The sequence below is a fragment of the Suricata suricatta genome, chromosome 3, assembly GCF_006229205.1.
Source record: "Suricata suricatta isolate VVHF042 chromosome 3, meerkat_22Aug2017_6uvM2_HiC, whole genome shotgun sequence".
In the NCBI taxonomy this organism is placed as follows: Eukaryota; Metazoa; Chordata; class Mammalia; order Carnivora; family Herpestidae; genus Suricata; species Suricata suricatta.
Genome location: NC_043702.1, coordinates 146,896,319 through 146,913,615, shown reverse-complemented (window position 1 = coordinate 146,913,615; position 17,297 = coordinate 146,896,319). Strand labels below are relative to the sequence as shown.

The 17,297-nt window shown below is 37.5% G+C and overlaps 1 protein-coding gene across 1 annotated transcript in view; it reads right to left on the bottom strand.

Annotated features, from left to right (window-relative positions):
• Positions 1–17,297, bottom strand: part of CAMSAP2 (calmodulin regulated spectrin associated protein family member 2) — a 92,770-nt gene that overhangs the window by 40,642 nt on the left and 34,831 nt on the right. Inside the window, exons 3-4 of the mRNA XM_029933384.1 lie at positions 5,589–5,750; positions 1,075–1,158 (exon numbers count right to left, since the gene is read on the bottom strand). Of these exons, the coding sequence (XP_029789244.1) occupies positions 1,075–1,158; positions 5,589–5,750 (246 nt within the window). The remainder of the gene's footprint in view (positions 1–1,074; positions 1,159–5,588; positions 5,751–17,297) is intronic.

The window sequence follows — 17,297 nt, the reverse complement described above, 5'->3', positions numbered from 1 at the left end:
GCCATTAGTATTACAATTTAGGATGATGCCATCTTAACGTATTCCCGATTAGAGCCGGGAGCAAAACTGCGGACAGAGGTTTCAACTCCTACAGGATGAGAAAGAGAAAAGGAGGGAAACTAATAGGAAAGGATGGAGGGAAGCAGGAGGGAAGAGAGAGGGGCAGAAGCTGGTGGAAGGAGGGAAATGGAATATGGGGAGATGAAAAAAAAGATTTCCATTCTGATGTACTTCTAGGGAAAAGGATATCAAAAAAGTTAAGATGAAGAATCAAGTATGGATAGTATTTTCAGGAGCTAGTTAGTAAGCTAGCTGAGGGAATTCACTGTGATCCCAAAATATCAAATTCAGACAAAATTTAGGTGGTCTCCCACAAAAGTTTTCTGTTGAAGTTGATAACACACAAAACCACTTTCCCTTTCCTTCCTATTTTCCCTCTCTACTTACAGAGGGATCAGTGATCAGGAGCATTAGCCCAAAATGAATATAAAAACTATATAACAATAAACTTGAAATAATCCAAATGGAAAATGAGGTCTCTGAATAATTACAATTTCTTACACTTCAATTCAAATGCTACCCAACATGTTTAAAGAGCTCTCATAACAAAAACAAATTTTCAGAGAAGGAAACTCTAAAAGCCACACAAATTTTTAAAGAATGAATCCATGTTAATGTTTCTTCTTTCTTCACAGAATAACCATATGTACAACTTACAACTCCTGGAATATATATAAAAGGCTAGTCTTATTACAAGTCATTGTAAGGCTGGTATATTGAAAATGTTTTCTTGTTGTTTCTTACATTTTGCCAAAGGCAAAACTATTATTTCTGCCAAAAGTACTCCGTAAATTGAGTTCTAATCATTAACCATTTTTCCTAAACACCTTCACCCAATTAACCTTCATTCTGCACTTCTGCTTAGTATTTATGACCTGCTTTCTAGGGCACACTTAACATCACCAATAAATAATTTAATGAACCTATCAATTAATATATGTATTTCCCAAACAATACATGTATGTGAGCATACACAGTCTCGTAAAGGCACCTTATTTTCTTTGAAATATATACCTTTTGACCTCCTGGAGCTTCGACTGTGTGGTGTTCTTTCAATTTCTGTTCTTGTTCCATAATGTCTTTCAGATGTTCGTTTACCTTAAAATATAAAAACACTAATTTGAGTTTATGTGTGTCTGACTCTTGATTTTGGCTCAGATCATGATACCAGGGTCATGGGATTAAGCCCCACATTGGGTTCTGCCATGCTGAGCATAGAGCCTGCTTAAGATTCTCTCTCTCCTTATGCTCCTCTCATGCCCGCTCTCTCTTTCTAAATATAAATAAATAAACAAACAAACAAATATGAACAATGGAATGACATGATTCAAGTTACACTGTAAAAAGACACTGAGAGTTTTGGTTCTGGTAACAGTGGAATAGCATGTATCACACCAAGCTTCCCGGAACAATTAGTATAAACTGGATGAAATATAAAAAAGCAACTGTTGAAGGTACTGGAAAGCAACCAAAAGCATTCAGAAATGGGAAAGGATGTGACCTCTGAAAGGAAAGAATATACTGAATGAAAAATAAGTTTTTCTATGGCTTTTTCCTCAATCCACAATCTGTACAGTGGATAGAACCAAGCAGAAAACTAGTAGTGTTGGATTGAGGAACTGAGGGAGAAAGCAGACACTGTCAGAATGGCTGGATATTGAGAAAGAATACCCTGAAAAAGAAGGAATCACTACTGAGGGAGACCCTATTTGCATATCTAAACTGTGCACGTGTGGGAAAGACTTACAGGGGGCGGGCGAGGGGGGACAACTGCGGGGGGGGGGGGGGGGGGGCGGAAGAAGCTACCTGTTGTGGGGGAGGGTGTGGCACTCGAGTCTCACTCCCAGCTAAACACCTTGGGTTCTTCACTGAACCTTTAGAAGGGTCACACATGATCTAGAAGTAAAGACTATATTTAAGAGGAGTACAGAGAAGTATTTACTGGATTTGTCAAAATGGAAGCCAACTTCCAAACCAACTCGGGAGGAACTGCTGTATAGGAATGGGGATGGGAGAGAGCAGAGAAGGCTAGTGAATTGGGAATTAACTCTTTGGAGGGGTCCTGTGTATGGAGGAATGGCGTGTGCCTGGATGGGGAAGTTTTACCAGGACAGGAAACACCAGAATAAGTCTGTTTTCTTGTAAGAGTGGTCCGATAGGGAGGAGAACTGGATGATGCCGGAGAGTGAGGGAATCAGTGTGGCCCACAGACCAGCAGTGTTTGCGTCGCTGGAGCTTCTCAGAAACGCAGACTCTGCACCCCAACCCCGGACCCGTCAAGTCAGACTCTGCCTTTTAACAAGTTCCTAGGGGACTCTTAGGCACATGAAAGCATGACAAAAAATGAAGCAGAGGACCAATGACCAAGACAAGGGAAGAGAGCGAAGTTCTAGAGTAATAAGTAATGAGAAACTGGCCTTTGACAGGAAGGAGGGGCACTTTCTCCACTTTAATAGCAGGAAAGAAAGACCAGGAATACTGATATGGAAAGGTTTACAGATTTGGTAGCAAAAAGAGAAAATTCCTACTCGAAGATTTCCCATCTCTGGTCTCAAAACAAGGATGAGGCAAGGTCCTCAACTGACAGTAACAGGGGATGGGTTATGGAAGGTCTGAGGATTAGAGAAGAAAGGATGAAATAATCCTGAAGTGTGGGAAAGTGAACTTCTTAGGGACACACTTGCTGACCTGACAGGAAGCACTGAGTGTCCATTTGAAGTCTGTGCTTATAAATTTAAAGTGAAACTAGCTTCCTTGTGTAAATTTCTCCAGCAATATTTATATCCATAGGTGTACCCTGGAGAGAAGGCACATAACTGAGCTCAACCAGGGTTTTGTCACATAAATCACAAGGAGAGAAAAGGAGGCAGAATAACTGACAGTGCTTGCAAGAATCTAGTTCAAAAAGGAGAAATGTTAATTGAGACTGTAAGAATTAACAGCCTCGATGGTCTGGAACTTATGATGAAGCTGAACACTGTTAACAGTAGGGGGTATTAGAGTACGTGAAGTAATTATTTAAGAATGAATGAGATGTCTGTGGGGTGTCTGCGTGGCTCAGTCAGCTGAGCATCCAACTCTTAAGTTCAGCTCAGGTCATGATCTCACAGCCATCAGATCAAGCCCCTCCACGCTCAGTGCAGAGCCTGCTTAAGATTCTCTCCCTCTGGCCCTCTCCCCTGCTCATGCTTTAAAATAAAAATAAATAAATAAATAAAAAATGAGATGTTTGCAATAAAGATATTTACATCCTGATGCTTGTCCATAGCTAAGAAGGAAGAAATAAGGGAACTCCAGGGACAGAGTATTAAATGGGCTTTCTAGGACAGATACCATGTTTGCACTTATAGGTCTAACAGGAGAGCAGCAGAAACCTAATGGAGGACCAGGGGGAGGGGAAGAGGGACGCAAAACCTGAGAGACTACTGAATGCTGAAAACGAACTGAGGGTTGAAGGGGAAGGGGGGGGAAGAGGTGGTGGTGATGGAGGAGGGCACTTGTGAGGAAGAGCACTGGGTGTTATATGGAAACCAATTTGACAATAAACTATTTAAAAAAATAATTCTGATTAAAAAATAAATAAAAATAAAAATAATTAACACCTGACAATTTAAAAAATGGGTTTTCTATACTGATACTGATAATGATGATAAATGCAGTTTTCTACATTTAGTTTCTTGTTATGCAAACATTCAAGGAAGGAGACCTGAAGGTACAATTTATTGATCTGCTCAGGTCTTACTCAAGGGTAAGATTTCATTTTTTTTGGAGTGATAGTTGCAAATGAATGCAAATCAGGAGGAATTAACTACTCAATTTGGCAAAGGGAGTGATAAACTGACAATTTAAGCATCTTCAGAGCACAAATAACTAATCACAGTTCCATAAAAATGTCCAAGAGGAAATCTACAATCAAAATCTTATGCAACTCAGTCAAGCAAACCTAAGAGTCATAGAATAGGAAATAGGACAAAATTACTTCATTATTAGATTCAAAAAATATTTACTGAACACTCAGTGTATAGAATACTCAACACTGAGTGCTGGAAACTTTATAATAATCTGATATGAACTAAATCATTATTAAATGTAATTATAGATATTGCAGAATATATAGAAATCTATTTTCCTCATTTTAACAGGTTTTTTAAAAATCAAAAGATAATGGGAAATTTCAAGTAACATAAACAAGCTCTAGCTTTCATTTTGACTTAACACAAAAACAGTAATGTCCAGGCAGCTGTAACAAATAACCACAGAAGCAGTAGCTTATAAACAGCAGAATGTATGTCTCCTAGTTGTAGATGCGAGCAATCCCAAGATCAAGGGACCAGCAGGTCCGGGGTTTGGTGAGGGCCTGCTTCCTGGCCATCTTCTTGCGGTGACCTCACATGGCAGAAGGAGCAAAGGAGCTTGCTGGGATCTCTTTAATGTGGACATTAATCCTATTAATGGGGGCTACGACCTAATCAACTCCCAGAGCCCCACTTCCTAATACCATCACATTGGGGGTTAAGATTTCAACATAAGAGGGGTGCCTGGGTGGCTCGGTGAGTTGAGCATCCAACTTCAGCTCAGGTCATGATCTCATGTTTCATGAGTTCGAGCCCCATATCAGGCTTGCTGCTGTCAGCACAGAGCCCACTTTATTTTTTTATTTTTTTACTTATTTGAATATTTAATTTTATGTTCACTTCTTAATATCTTAGGAAAGAGAGTGGAAAATGAAACAAACAAACATAACACTAGTGATAAACTTCACAAATGTAATACATCTGGGTCAAAGACAGAAATCAAGTGGGGATCAATTTAAACCCAGCAGGAGGTAAGCTGGTTAACTGGAGGTTTATTGCCAAGGAAAAGAATAGAGAGAATATTAAAAATCCTGAAATTATGTGCTCAGAAATTATGTGGAAATGGTGAGGTGTACTTAGATATTTTAAATTTATCATTTCACTCTTTGGAAATATATATTTACTGCTGGGCTTTCAATTTCTTTTCTTTCTTTTTTTTTTTTTTTTTAAGTATATGTCTCTTTACAAAGCAATGAGAAAATCACAGACAGAATGAATAGAAGCCACATGCGCGGCCCAGGAGGCCAAATATTGTTTGAGGGTAATTTTTGCCTACTGGGCCCCAACATATCCCCCTTTTTTACTTAAAAGAAAATAAGATCAACAATAACAATTTTTTACCCTGTAAGGGGCAAAAGGAAGGAGAGTTTAGCCAATATATGCCAGTCTCCATGGTTAATTTGGTAAGGGTCTCTTTTAGGGTTTCTAATATCTGGCGCTGTCTGGTCAAAAGTAAGAATGACAGCCAATTAGTTCAGGGTCCTTGGGCATATAGGTGCAATACACCTCCAGTGATCCTCTGTCCCCGTCTCTCTCAAAAATGAATAAATATTTCAAAATAAGAATTTTGGGCAGAGAAAACTTGCAATCTATAGCAGAGTGGCAATGTATAATTAAAGAGTTCACATTTCCTGGTTAAGAGATTCATTTTTACTCAAATGAGTATATTCCCACCTTATTTATCCAGTACATGACGGCATCCTCAATATCATAGGGCAGATCCGTGGCTTGAAAAAAGGCTGAGTACTGTTGAGCACACGCAATTACTTTCTCTATACTGACCATTTCTACGGTATAAGCCATCATTAGGGTGTCTATCATGGCCAAATGAGCACTCTGAAAATATAAAACAGAACACATAGTTTAAAAATTACACTTAGAAACTATTTGTATATTTTAAAATATTAATAACAATTCCTAACACAAAGTAACAGAACTAAAGACTACAGAAGACAAGCATTAGTAAGAAAGCACAAAAGAGAGATGAGATAATTGAACCAAACTAATTTATCATTGAAATAATTATTGAGGACCTTTCAGATACTCATTATCTTCTATTCAGGGAATGTTCCTTTCCCCGTTTTTCCTAGTTTTGATAATGTTGTAATCATTTACCCAGCAATACAATTTACAAACTTCAGAGGCATCTCTGACTATGCTCTTTCCTCAAGCTTCATATCCACATAGCAGAAGTTATAGATCCTACTTCTAAAATGTCTCTCAAATCTGCACTCTTCCTCTTTCTGACTGGCACATCTCCGGCACAGCCCATCAACATTTCTCACACTTGAACAAGGCCAAGAACTCTGATTCTCCTGGCTCCAGCTTCCTCCTCATCCGATTCGTCCAGCAACCCAGGACTTCCCATCTTTCCTATGCCTTTTTGGCGTTATGTGTGTTGGCTTGTTTTTAAATACACAAGTGTTGTTACATGGTGACACCTGAAGGTTCCAAATGTTACAAAATACGTAAAGTAGAAATGACCCCCTCCCGGTCCTCTTCCCCTAGCAATGTGTGCAGTTCGGTATGTATTCTTAGAAAAATTTAATTCTTAAAAATTTAAGCACACCAACTAGATAAACATTTACATTGTTTCCTATTCGATGGTATTATAAACAATGCTACAACATTGTATTTCTCCAGGGATAATTTTTCACTGTGGGGCTACTAGAACTAAGAGCAATCATGGTTTAAGATTTCATAGATAACCACTAATCTGCTCCTCAGAAAGTTTGCAGCAACCTTTATCTCCCACCAAGAAGGTTATCACTGTGCCTGCTTCCCCACATTTTTTTTTGCCAATATTTGGTACCATTCACTTTTTATGATATGTATCAGTCAGAAAGGTTAATAAAAAAGAAAAACACTCTTGTTCAACTTTGCATTACTCTGAATAATGATTAGCATCTTTTTACATGTTAAGCAACCAATTTCTTTTTTTTCCCTTGGAAAACTGCCTGTTCACATCTTTTGCCTATTTCTCTGAGATGTTCATCTTTATTTCTTGATTTGTATGAGTTCTTTACATGTTAAATATATTAGCTCTGTTATTCAGATAGCAAATACATTCTGGATTTTCAACCTTATTGGACTATAGTTAGCTACAGAGAAGTTCTAAATATATACTTGGTAAAATCTGTCAATCTTGCTATTCTCCTTTATGGCTTAGAATTTACCCCATGTTTACAAAAGATTTCCCCACCCCAAGAATATGGAAATATTGTCTTCTATTTTTTCTATTACTTTAAATCTATCTAGAATTTGCTTTTGAAGATGTTATAAACTAGGGACTAGTTATTGTTCCAAATCAAAGATTTCATCATATCACATTCTCTCATAAAATCTACCTCATTTACTTTATAATAAAGTCTAAACTCCTTAACAGAGGTAAAGTACTTTAATAGCTAGTCCCTACCTATCACTCTAGCCTTTCAACTTCCCATTTCCTTCCCCCAATCCACACTCCTTTCAAAGCAGCCAGAGATGACTGCCGTTCCCCAAATCTGTCACCAGTTTTCAAGTTTCCATGCCCTTGCTGTTGTCCTCCTTACAATCTAGATTAAGTCCTGACATTGGCCTGATTGACACCTTCATTCTAAAGGTGTTTTCTAATTCACTTTCCAATCAAAAGGACTCAGTTTTCCTACAGAATGAGTACAGGTTCCTACAAAATAGTGTCTGTACTTACATTAAATTCTGACTTATCTCAAGTAAGGCACAGGCACTGGTATTTTTCAAAAGCTCTCCAGAAGTCAGGGCTGAGAATCACTGACTTTTCTCATCATAGTACAGTTAAAATATACAACGCGGTTTCCCTAGTTAGACAGTAAGATGCTTGAGGGCAAGGACATTATCTTAGTTATAGTCATACTTCCTACACCTAACATGGTACCTGGCAACCAGCAAGAGCTGAATAAAGGAACAAAGAAGGAAAGAAGCTAGTCTTGGGGTCACCATAAGGAATGAAGAGTAAGTTTTACACTGGAACTTAAAAAACTGGTTTTGACCAGGAGGTGGTAGACTAGTCTATCAAAAGCTTAGCACTTTTTATAGAAAGATAGATACTTTAACAACAATCATACAACCAATGGTGACTCCTACTTATTCAGTCTAACTTATGTACCAGATACTAAAATACTAAGTGCTAAGTACGTCATCAATGTATTAGTTCTTTTGGTTCAAACCTTTTCTGAAATAAAGCTGGAGATAATATACTCTTTGTATAATCCTCAGAACTCTCTAAAGGAAATATCATTTACATGTTTTACATGTGGGGAAGCTGAAGTTCACACAATTAAATAGTTTGTCCAAACCTACTGGGCTCTTTCTATATGCAGTTGGCATAAATTATTTAGTTAGGCAAGAAATAGGTTTGGGAAATTATAAATAAATATCATATACACAAAAGAAAGTAACTGTTCCAAATTCAGATATTTTCCTATTATACTGCATCCAAGAAGTCTTCCAGACTGCTACTGCCCAGGTAGCCCCGGGATTCCCTCAGACCGGAAGTGGCACACTCTATCACTTCCTGCACCTCCTTTCACTCAAGTCATCTATTTGTATGTGTCCTCTGTCCAACTCTGGCTCTAGGGAGCACACGTCTGTCTTTCTCATCTTTGCTCCTACCGCAATGTTTTAAGGATGAAGCTCTTCGAAATCAGTATTCGATAGCATTAGAAAGCATCATTCTTTTGAACAAAAATGTGGGAAAACATTTCAAAAGCCATAAAACTATTCATGTATTCTTTATCAAGATTTTTTCTCTTGGCAATTTATTCCACAGATATAATTTGAGAGGAAAAAACAGCAATGTGAATGAAAGTGACCACATAGTATTACACATAACAAAAAGCAAGGAAACGGTGTTACAACCATAATGAGCCATTTATGGTATCCTAAACTATTTAGCAATAGGGATACGCATGCTTCAACACTGAGTGGGGAAAAAAAAAACACTGTACCATATTAATGTTAAAGATACATACATGCACACACCCCTATATATATATACACACACACACACACACACACACACACACACATATATAAAACAGGAAAGGAAAAGGTGCACATAAAAAACTTACTTAGAAACTACCTTGTTATACTATGAAAACATAGATATAAAATCTATAGTTTACTTCAAAAATTAGCATAAAAACTAAGTGTAATCAGTAATACATTTTCAAAACAAAAAGATTTTCTCATATTGTCCTTATAGTTATTTCTATATGATATTCACCCACTTTTTTAAACTAAAATCTTTCAAATTTTAGTATGACTTTTTTTACCCTTTAACTTTACAATATGAGGTAGAGATAAATTGAAAATTATGTGAAACAGAAAGTATATAATGAATCTAGAAAAGATCAGTAGTAAAAAAAGATAATAAACGTTAGGCTACAATCAATACAGAGTAATTTATATCTCTAAATAAAATACACATATTTAATTTCTTACCTAAAGAGTTAAGATCAGGATAATAACTACAACTAACAGAGAGTACTATGTGCCATGCAGTATTTTCAGCATTCAATGTGTTCAGCATTTGTATTAAACTCATTTAACTCAACAACCCCGTGAGAGGGACTATTACTATGCCTATTCTACAGACGGGAAAGCTGTGTAACCTGTTCAAGGTTACTACTCAGCAAGGAGGCAGTGATGCAGGGACTCACACCTAGAGGTCTGGCTCTAGAGCCCGTGACCATCCCACAGCCACACTGCACACTCTGCGGCTGCGCATTGCAGCAGCAGGCAAGCCAGAAGCCTGCAGTTGCCACAGTTGTACACTGCGGCCACCGGGGGGCAGAGCGGAACAGGCCGTCCAAGAGCAGCAGTATAAAGACTGCTTACCGAATAAAAAGCAGTTCCAGCGAAAAAGGAAAGGAGACAGAATTCCACTTAATAGAGCTTGAAGTATCATACTAAGGCCAATACTAGGTTCTAGATCTGTGTTACAAAAATTATACTTGCTACCTCCAATCAGTGGACTCTACATAAAACAAATTACATTTATGTATTAGAAATTAAAGCAAATACTATTACACTGGGGCGCCTGGGTGGCTCAGCTGGTTGAGCATCCGCCCCTTGATTTTCACTCTGGTCATGGTCCCAGGGTCGTGAGATCGAGTCCCATGCAGAGCCTGCTTGGGATTTTTTCTCTCTCCCTCTGCCCCTCTCCCCTACTCACATGTACTCTCACTCACTCTCTTAAAAAAAAAAAAAAATTAAAGGTGCACCTGGGTGGTTCAGTTGGTTAAGTGTCCAACTCTTGATAGCAGCACAGGTCGTGATCTCATATTTTGGTGAGACTGAGTCCTGCATCAGACTCTGCACTGACAGCGTGGAGCCTGCTTGGGATATTCTTTCTTTCTTTCTTTCTCTCTCTCTCTCTCTCTCTCTCTCTCTCTCTCCCCCCTTCCCTTCCTTCTCCTCCTCTGTGCCCCACCCTGTTTTCTCTCTCTCTCTCTCAAAAATAAACATTTTTTAGTATTAAAAAATCTATTAAATAAGGAAGAGCATTTAAGTGGTACAGGTGAGAAATTTGTTAGTCTCAAAACTTAATAAGATATAAGTTCTAGTATTGCATGTCTTTTATTATTCTTGCATCAGATTTAGACATGGAACTTAAAAAAAAAATTCCTAGAAAGGATCCAGGTCTCGGCCTACTGTGGCATAGTGTGTAGCTACAGCACCTACTGTGCCCATGCAGTCCTAGAGGGATACAGAAGGAGCCAAGACTTCACAGATCAATCATGAACAGGAAGTATCTGAATCGTTCTGCTAAAGTGATATGCACAGCATATACATATCAGACTGGGGTTTGTCAGAGTTAATTCTAGTTCAGAAAATTATACTTTACATATCATTTATTTATAAAAACAAGTTTACTGTAAGTTTCATTTATCTTTAATTAACATGGAGAAAGAAGTAAAACAGCACTTAATAACCCTACTGAGATACCATTCACATCCATTAGGAAGGCTATAATTTAAAAATCAGATAATAACAATTGTTGGCAAGAATGTGGAGAAATCAAACCCATTTGCACTGCTGGTGAAAATGTACAATGACATAGCCACTGTGCAAGACAGTTTGGCAGTTCTTCAGAAAGTGAAACAAAGAGTTACCGTTTGATCCTATTATTCTACTTTTAGGCATATATATCCAAGAGAAATAAACTGTATGTCCACACAAAAACTGTTCACAAATATTTTAATAGCCAAAAAGGTAGAAACAACCCAAATGTATATCAACTGATGAATGGATAGACAAAATATATATATTCCATACAACGGAAAACAATTCAGCAATAAAGAGTGACATATACAACACAGATTAACTTTGAAAACAATATACTAAAAGATGCCAATCACACACATACAAAAATACCTATTATTCCATTTATGTGAGATGTTCAGAATAGACAAATATGTAGAGATAGAAAGTAGTTAAGTAGACACTTATTTAGGGTTGGAGGCAGGGGGGAGATAGGACGGGCGACAGTAAAGGGTGTTAAGTTAAATAGATGCTTAGGTCTCTTTTCAGGGTGATAAAAAAAAATTTTAATTGTGGAAATGCCTGCACAACTCTGGATACACTAAAAACCATTGCACTGTACACTTCAAAATGGGTGAATTATATGGCATGTCAATTTTATAATACAAGCTATTGCCAAAGTAAAAAAAAAAAACAGATTAATTTGAGGCGCTCCTCCCACTTTTTCTGTATAAATACCCCATAAATCACCATTTATGGCTCTAAGTAAGCCATTATCCATATGTTTGCAAAATACCTTTATAAATATTTCACTCAAGGTGAAGGGCAATTTACTTTTCTAGGTAGTTAAGTATTCTAAGGAATGTCTAAGAAAGATCATAAATGATCATCTTTAAAAATAAACTATATATATTTTCTCTAGCTTAGTTGGAACCATAAAAAATTGAAAATAAAAATCTACAAAAGGAGGGTTGCCTGGGTGGCTTAGTCAGTTAAACGTCCGACTTGGGCTCAGGTCATGACCTCACAGTTCGTGGGTTCGAGCCCTGCATTCGGCTCTGTGCTGACAGCTAGCTCAGAGCCTGGAGAGCCTGTCTTTGGATTCTGTGTCTCCCTCTTTCTCTGACCCTCCCCTGCTCATGCTGTCTGTCTGTCTGTCTCTCTCTCTCTCTCTCTCAAAAATAAATAAAACATTAAAATTTTTTTAAAAACTGCAAAAACAATTTAGCATATTTATTTGCTTTTCTTTTATCATCAATATATAGATATTTCCTGCTTAACAGTATGCAGAATGCAAACTTATGGACATAAGCATGTTATTTTTAATAATATCTAAAATACCTCATTGTTTAGAAAAATAAATCACTCTTCAACTTTGAAGTAGCTAGAATCTTAGAGATAGATTTCTATAGTTGGCATGAAAATTGAAATTTCCCCTCCCCCCCAAAAAATGTATGCTTCTAATCATAATGTCTGTCCTCTGGTATAAGGAAATCTTCACATAACAAATATCCAGCCTATCAATAGTGGGTTGATCCAAAGAGCAAAAAGAAATAGCCTTAAAAACAAAGTCACGAATATACACTGACCAACAAAGATTTTAATTGTAACCTACAGGAGAGTTAGGGCACTGTTGTTCCTGGCCTACTGATGGGGTAACCCACGCTGTATTAAACCACTGTTATCTGTTGCTCTGCTATCTCCAGATGGAATGGGGGAAATGGCGGCACTCCCAAGGGAGAGGACCTCCACGGGAGTCAAAATACCCCTCTCACGCGAGTCAACATTAATTCTGCCTAAATTTAACAAATACAGCACACAACAAAACAGCTGAGAGTTCTCTTTAATCTGTTTCTACAAGGGTAGTATGAGCATCTGGTTTATATTCTGTCATTTACATTTGGTGAATGTGACAATTACAGGACCCAATGGAGAACTATTTTCAAGCTCACTAGAATCCAATGGATACTTCGCTTTACTGCAAAGGAAAGTATACAAAAAACAGTACAGCTCAAACATCTATCAAAAGCTCCTGACCAATGAGACATGTTGTGTGTGTCCTGGGCAGTTCCATCAACCTCACCTGGAATATGTTTAACCTCTAACAGCAAGTGTACTTTTAAGTGAGGGTCTGCTGGGTGGACACATAAAGGAACAGCATTCCAGTGGTCAAATAAATACGGTAAACAAAGGAAAGCGTTTACAGCAGTGATTCCAGATCTGGCTGATGATCAAAAAATCAAATTCCCTAGCCTAAAACTTAGAGATGGTGATTCCTTAAATCCCGAGAGAGACCCAAGAACAGCACCCTAACTGGAATCTTGCCTCCAACAGTCGCCACAGCCACAAGAAATTAACCTTCTACAGTAACCTCTAATCACAACATTCTATAAGCAAAAGCCTTCCATGACTTCCTAGAGCCTACCAAAAACGTCCAAAATTATTTGATTAATGAAGTTCTTCATCATCTTAAAATGATCACTCATCAGATCTCATCTACTACATCTTATTTAAACCCCATGGTCTAGTAGCAGAGATTAAGAACAAGAGCTATTTAAGCAAAGTGCCTGGGTTCAACCTGGACTCTGCCACCTACTATACGGTTTTGGGCAAAGTCTTCAATTTCTCTGTGCTTCAATATCCTCATCTGTAAAATGGGATGACAATAATAGTATAAGGCATTTCATGCTTTATAACATGGTTTATGTCAAGAATAGGGTTGGCATGAACCACTGAAAAGCCATGCCACTTTGTAACCAGGAGGTAACCTGGACTGTGCAAGCAGACAGCTCATTCTGGCTGGAAGCAGCCACAGTATACACTGAAAAATGCACAAAAACAAGTGTAGAAATGCTCCTGGCACTCTAACTATAGAGTACGGCTGGGAGATGGTCAGATACCGCTGATGGAGGCAGATCTCAGCCAGGAAAGCCACATTAAGGTGGGCACAGATGGCAATGCAACTGTCCCTAGCCAGAGCTGCATTAGACCGGGGACACACTTCTCTGGGAAGGAGTCCTGGGGTTGGGGGGCGGGTGGGGAGGTAGCTATTTTAAGATTCAAATATGCAAGAACCCTATGGTTTCAGTTTTGAATTATAACCAGTAAGTCATGATTATATACATATATTTTTCCTAGCCTTAACTTGCATAAAGGGCCTAGAGGCAGTAACTACTACAGTAGCAATAAATACATCTGTGCCCAAATCTTGGTATCTAAATAACATTTCCCCATTAAAATAAAACTAAAGTTCTTTAGAAAATGGCTGATTCTAAGTCAGAGGCAAAAAAGCAGTGCAAAGTGAGCTTGGCATATACAGTTGTGTCAAAAAAAAAAAAAAAGTATTCAAAGAGTGACGGCCAGATGTCAAAAGGTTATACAAACCAGCTTGCATGGGGCTCCCACTGGCCAAATATGGGCCCACATGGGTATAAAAAAGGTTCATGACAGGGGCACCTGGGTGGCTCAGTTCAGCTCAGGTCATGATGTCACAGTTCTTGAGTTGGAGCCCCATGTTGGGCTCTCTGCTGTCAGCGCAGAGCCCTCTTTGGATCCTCTGTCTCCCTCCCTCTCTCTCTCTCTGTCCCTATGCCGTTCTCACTCTATCTCAAAAATAAACATTAAAAAAAAAAAACCCACAAATGACAATAATGAATTATAATACAAGGAATTAAAAGAATCCATGAGTTCGTGATGATAATCATTTAGAGAGAAAGAGAAAGCTCTTCTTTAGAGAACAATGCCAAGCAAGAAATGTAAAAGGAATGACAGTATTTTAAAAATCCCCATATCACAACCCCCAGTGCTGTAAATAGCTCAGCACAGATCATCAATAGATGATGAAACCACTAGGTGGAGCATTACTGGGAAACAATATGCAATCAACTCCACATAATGCTTTCTAATTACAAAAGAAAATATGGTCAAACTTAATATCACCAACAATGGGACCAACTGACATGATATGCCTCCTGAGGAGATTCAGCTGAAAGTATACAACATCACCTATGTAGCATTCAGGCCAAAAACTTTTAATCTGAATCTAATTAGGGGGAAACAATCAGACACGTCAGGATTAGGGTACAGACTACGAGCTAACTTGCTTGTATTCTATGGAATATGAATGTCAAGAAAATTTTAGGCACAATAATTGCAGATATAGAAATATGGACTCTGTGTTAGATAACAGAATTATAACATTTATTTCTTGGTGTAATTATGGCACTGTGATTATGCAGAAAATTGTTCTTGTTTTCGTAAGATTCTGAAATGACTGTGTATGTGTGCACTTGTGCACATGCGCTAGCAGAGGCCTAGAGAGAGGGGAAGGGAAGGAAACAGAGGAGAGAAGATAAAGCAAATATGGCAGAATGTTAGTGTCAAATATTTTTTAACTTTTAGCAAAAGAAAAGGTTTAGAATAATATGTTAGAAGCAAACAAAACTCATACTCGTTTTCCACAGAAATCAGTTAAGTGCATTTTATACATACATCTTAATATATGCTATACCTAAATCAGCTAACATCTGAAGATGAATTTATAGATCCTGTATTGATATTCTTATCCCAAAAAATTATGTCTATGGAGCAAGCTCTGAGTGATGTCTGCCCAAAACTGGAGCTGCTAATACATCCACAGAATAAGCTGTTTCTGTTTACCTTTTTAATTCCTAGGTTATTGGTGGCTTTCTTCCCAAGCCATACCTCATAAGGAATGTATTTCAAATGTTTATTTGTTCAATAAAGAAGTCATTAGATGGGTACTGGAAAATACAAAGCCTTAATGTAGTACTAATTAAGCAATACTTGCCAGTCTTGTTGCTACAATAAGATATAGTACCTGAGAAAGTTTCAATAAACCAAAAAGAAAAAAAAGATAAGAAAATCAAGAAAAACCGCTTTAAGAATAAAATGCCTTTAGTTGGGGTTTCAAAACAAATATAAGCCACTTTACTGCAGCACCTGGATTAAGCATCTGACTTCAGCTTAATCCACAGTTCATCAGTTCAAGCCCCGCATCAGGCTCCACACTGGCAACGCAGAGACTGCCTGGGATCCTCTCTCTCAGCCTCTCCCCCACTCACCTCTATTTATCTCGGAATAAACCTTAAAAAAAAGTTTAAGCCACTTTACTGATACCATAAACATGGAAAGCAAGACACAAGTGTTTTTAGGTCACCACGCTGTCCTGGCATCAGAAACATCCAAATGAGGCAGGTTCCTTTGCAACAGCTGTTCCAAGGCCAATTTGATTCTTACAAAATTTTAGATCTGAAGTGAAAAGAAATTGTGTTCCTTTTAGCTATTATTTTGCTTCATCATACACAAGTAATCATTTTTTTGTGAGAAGATATTCTAAGATTTACTCTCCACAACTTTCAAATATACAATGCAATATTTTTTAAAGTATAGTTGACATATAACATTAAATTAGTAAAATGTTAGCTATAGGTTTGTCATATATGGCCTTTATTATGTTGAGGTATGTTCCTTCTATGCCCATTTTGACCAGAGTTTTTATCATGAATGGATGTTTAATTTTGTCAAATGCTTTGGTTGCATGTACTGAGATATTTATATGATTTGTATCCATTTTTCTAATGTGATATAACACACTGATCAGTTTCCATATATTGAGCCATCCTTGCTTCCTGGGAATAAATCTCACTTGATAATGGTGAATGATCCTTTTAATGTATTTTTTTAATTCAGTTTGCTGATATTTAGTTGAGGATTTTAGCATCTATGTTTTTTTTTTTTTTTTTTTTTTTGGTAGGGTCTTTGTCTAGTTTTGGTATCAGAGTAATGCTGACTTCTTAGAATGAATTTATTAGAAGAAATTCTTCCACTTCTACTTTTTGGAACAGTTTGATAAGGATAGGTATTAACTCTTCTTTATATGTTCAACAGAATTCACTTATAAAGCCATTTCACCCTGGACTTTTGTTTGTTATAAGTAATTATTTCTTATATATAGAGGGATGCCTGAGTGGCTCAGTCTGCTAAGTGTCTGAATCTTAATCTTGGATCAGGTCACAATCTCACAGTTCATGGGATCAAGCTCCACATCAGGCTCTGCGAAACTTGCTTGGGATTCTCTCTCCCACTCTCTCTGCCCCTCCCCCACTCATGCACATGGCTCTCGTTTTTTCTCTCAAAATAAACAAACTTAAAAAAACCAATACAAACCTAAATATGTTATTTTTAATTAATTTGTATAAAGATATATTCAATTTTTTAAACTCCAGGAATAGAAGTCAGGCAATAAAAACCCATCATAATTACTAAAGTTTACTGATCTCTTGTTATAGGTCAAGTACTACAAGAGATGCTTCACAAGGACTATTCCATTTAATCTTCACAGTCACAAAAGTTAGACAA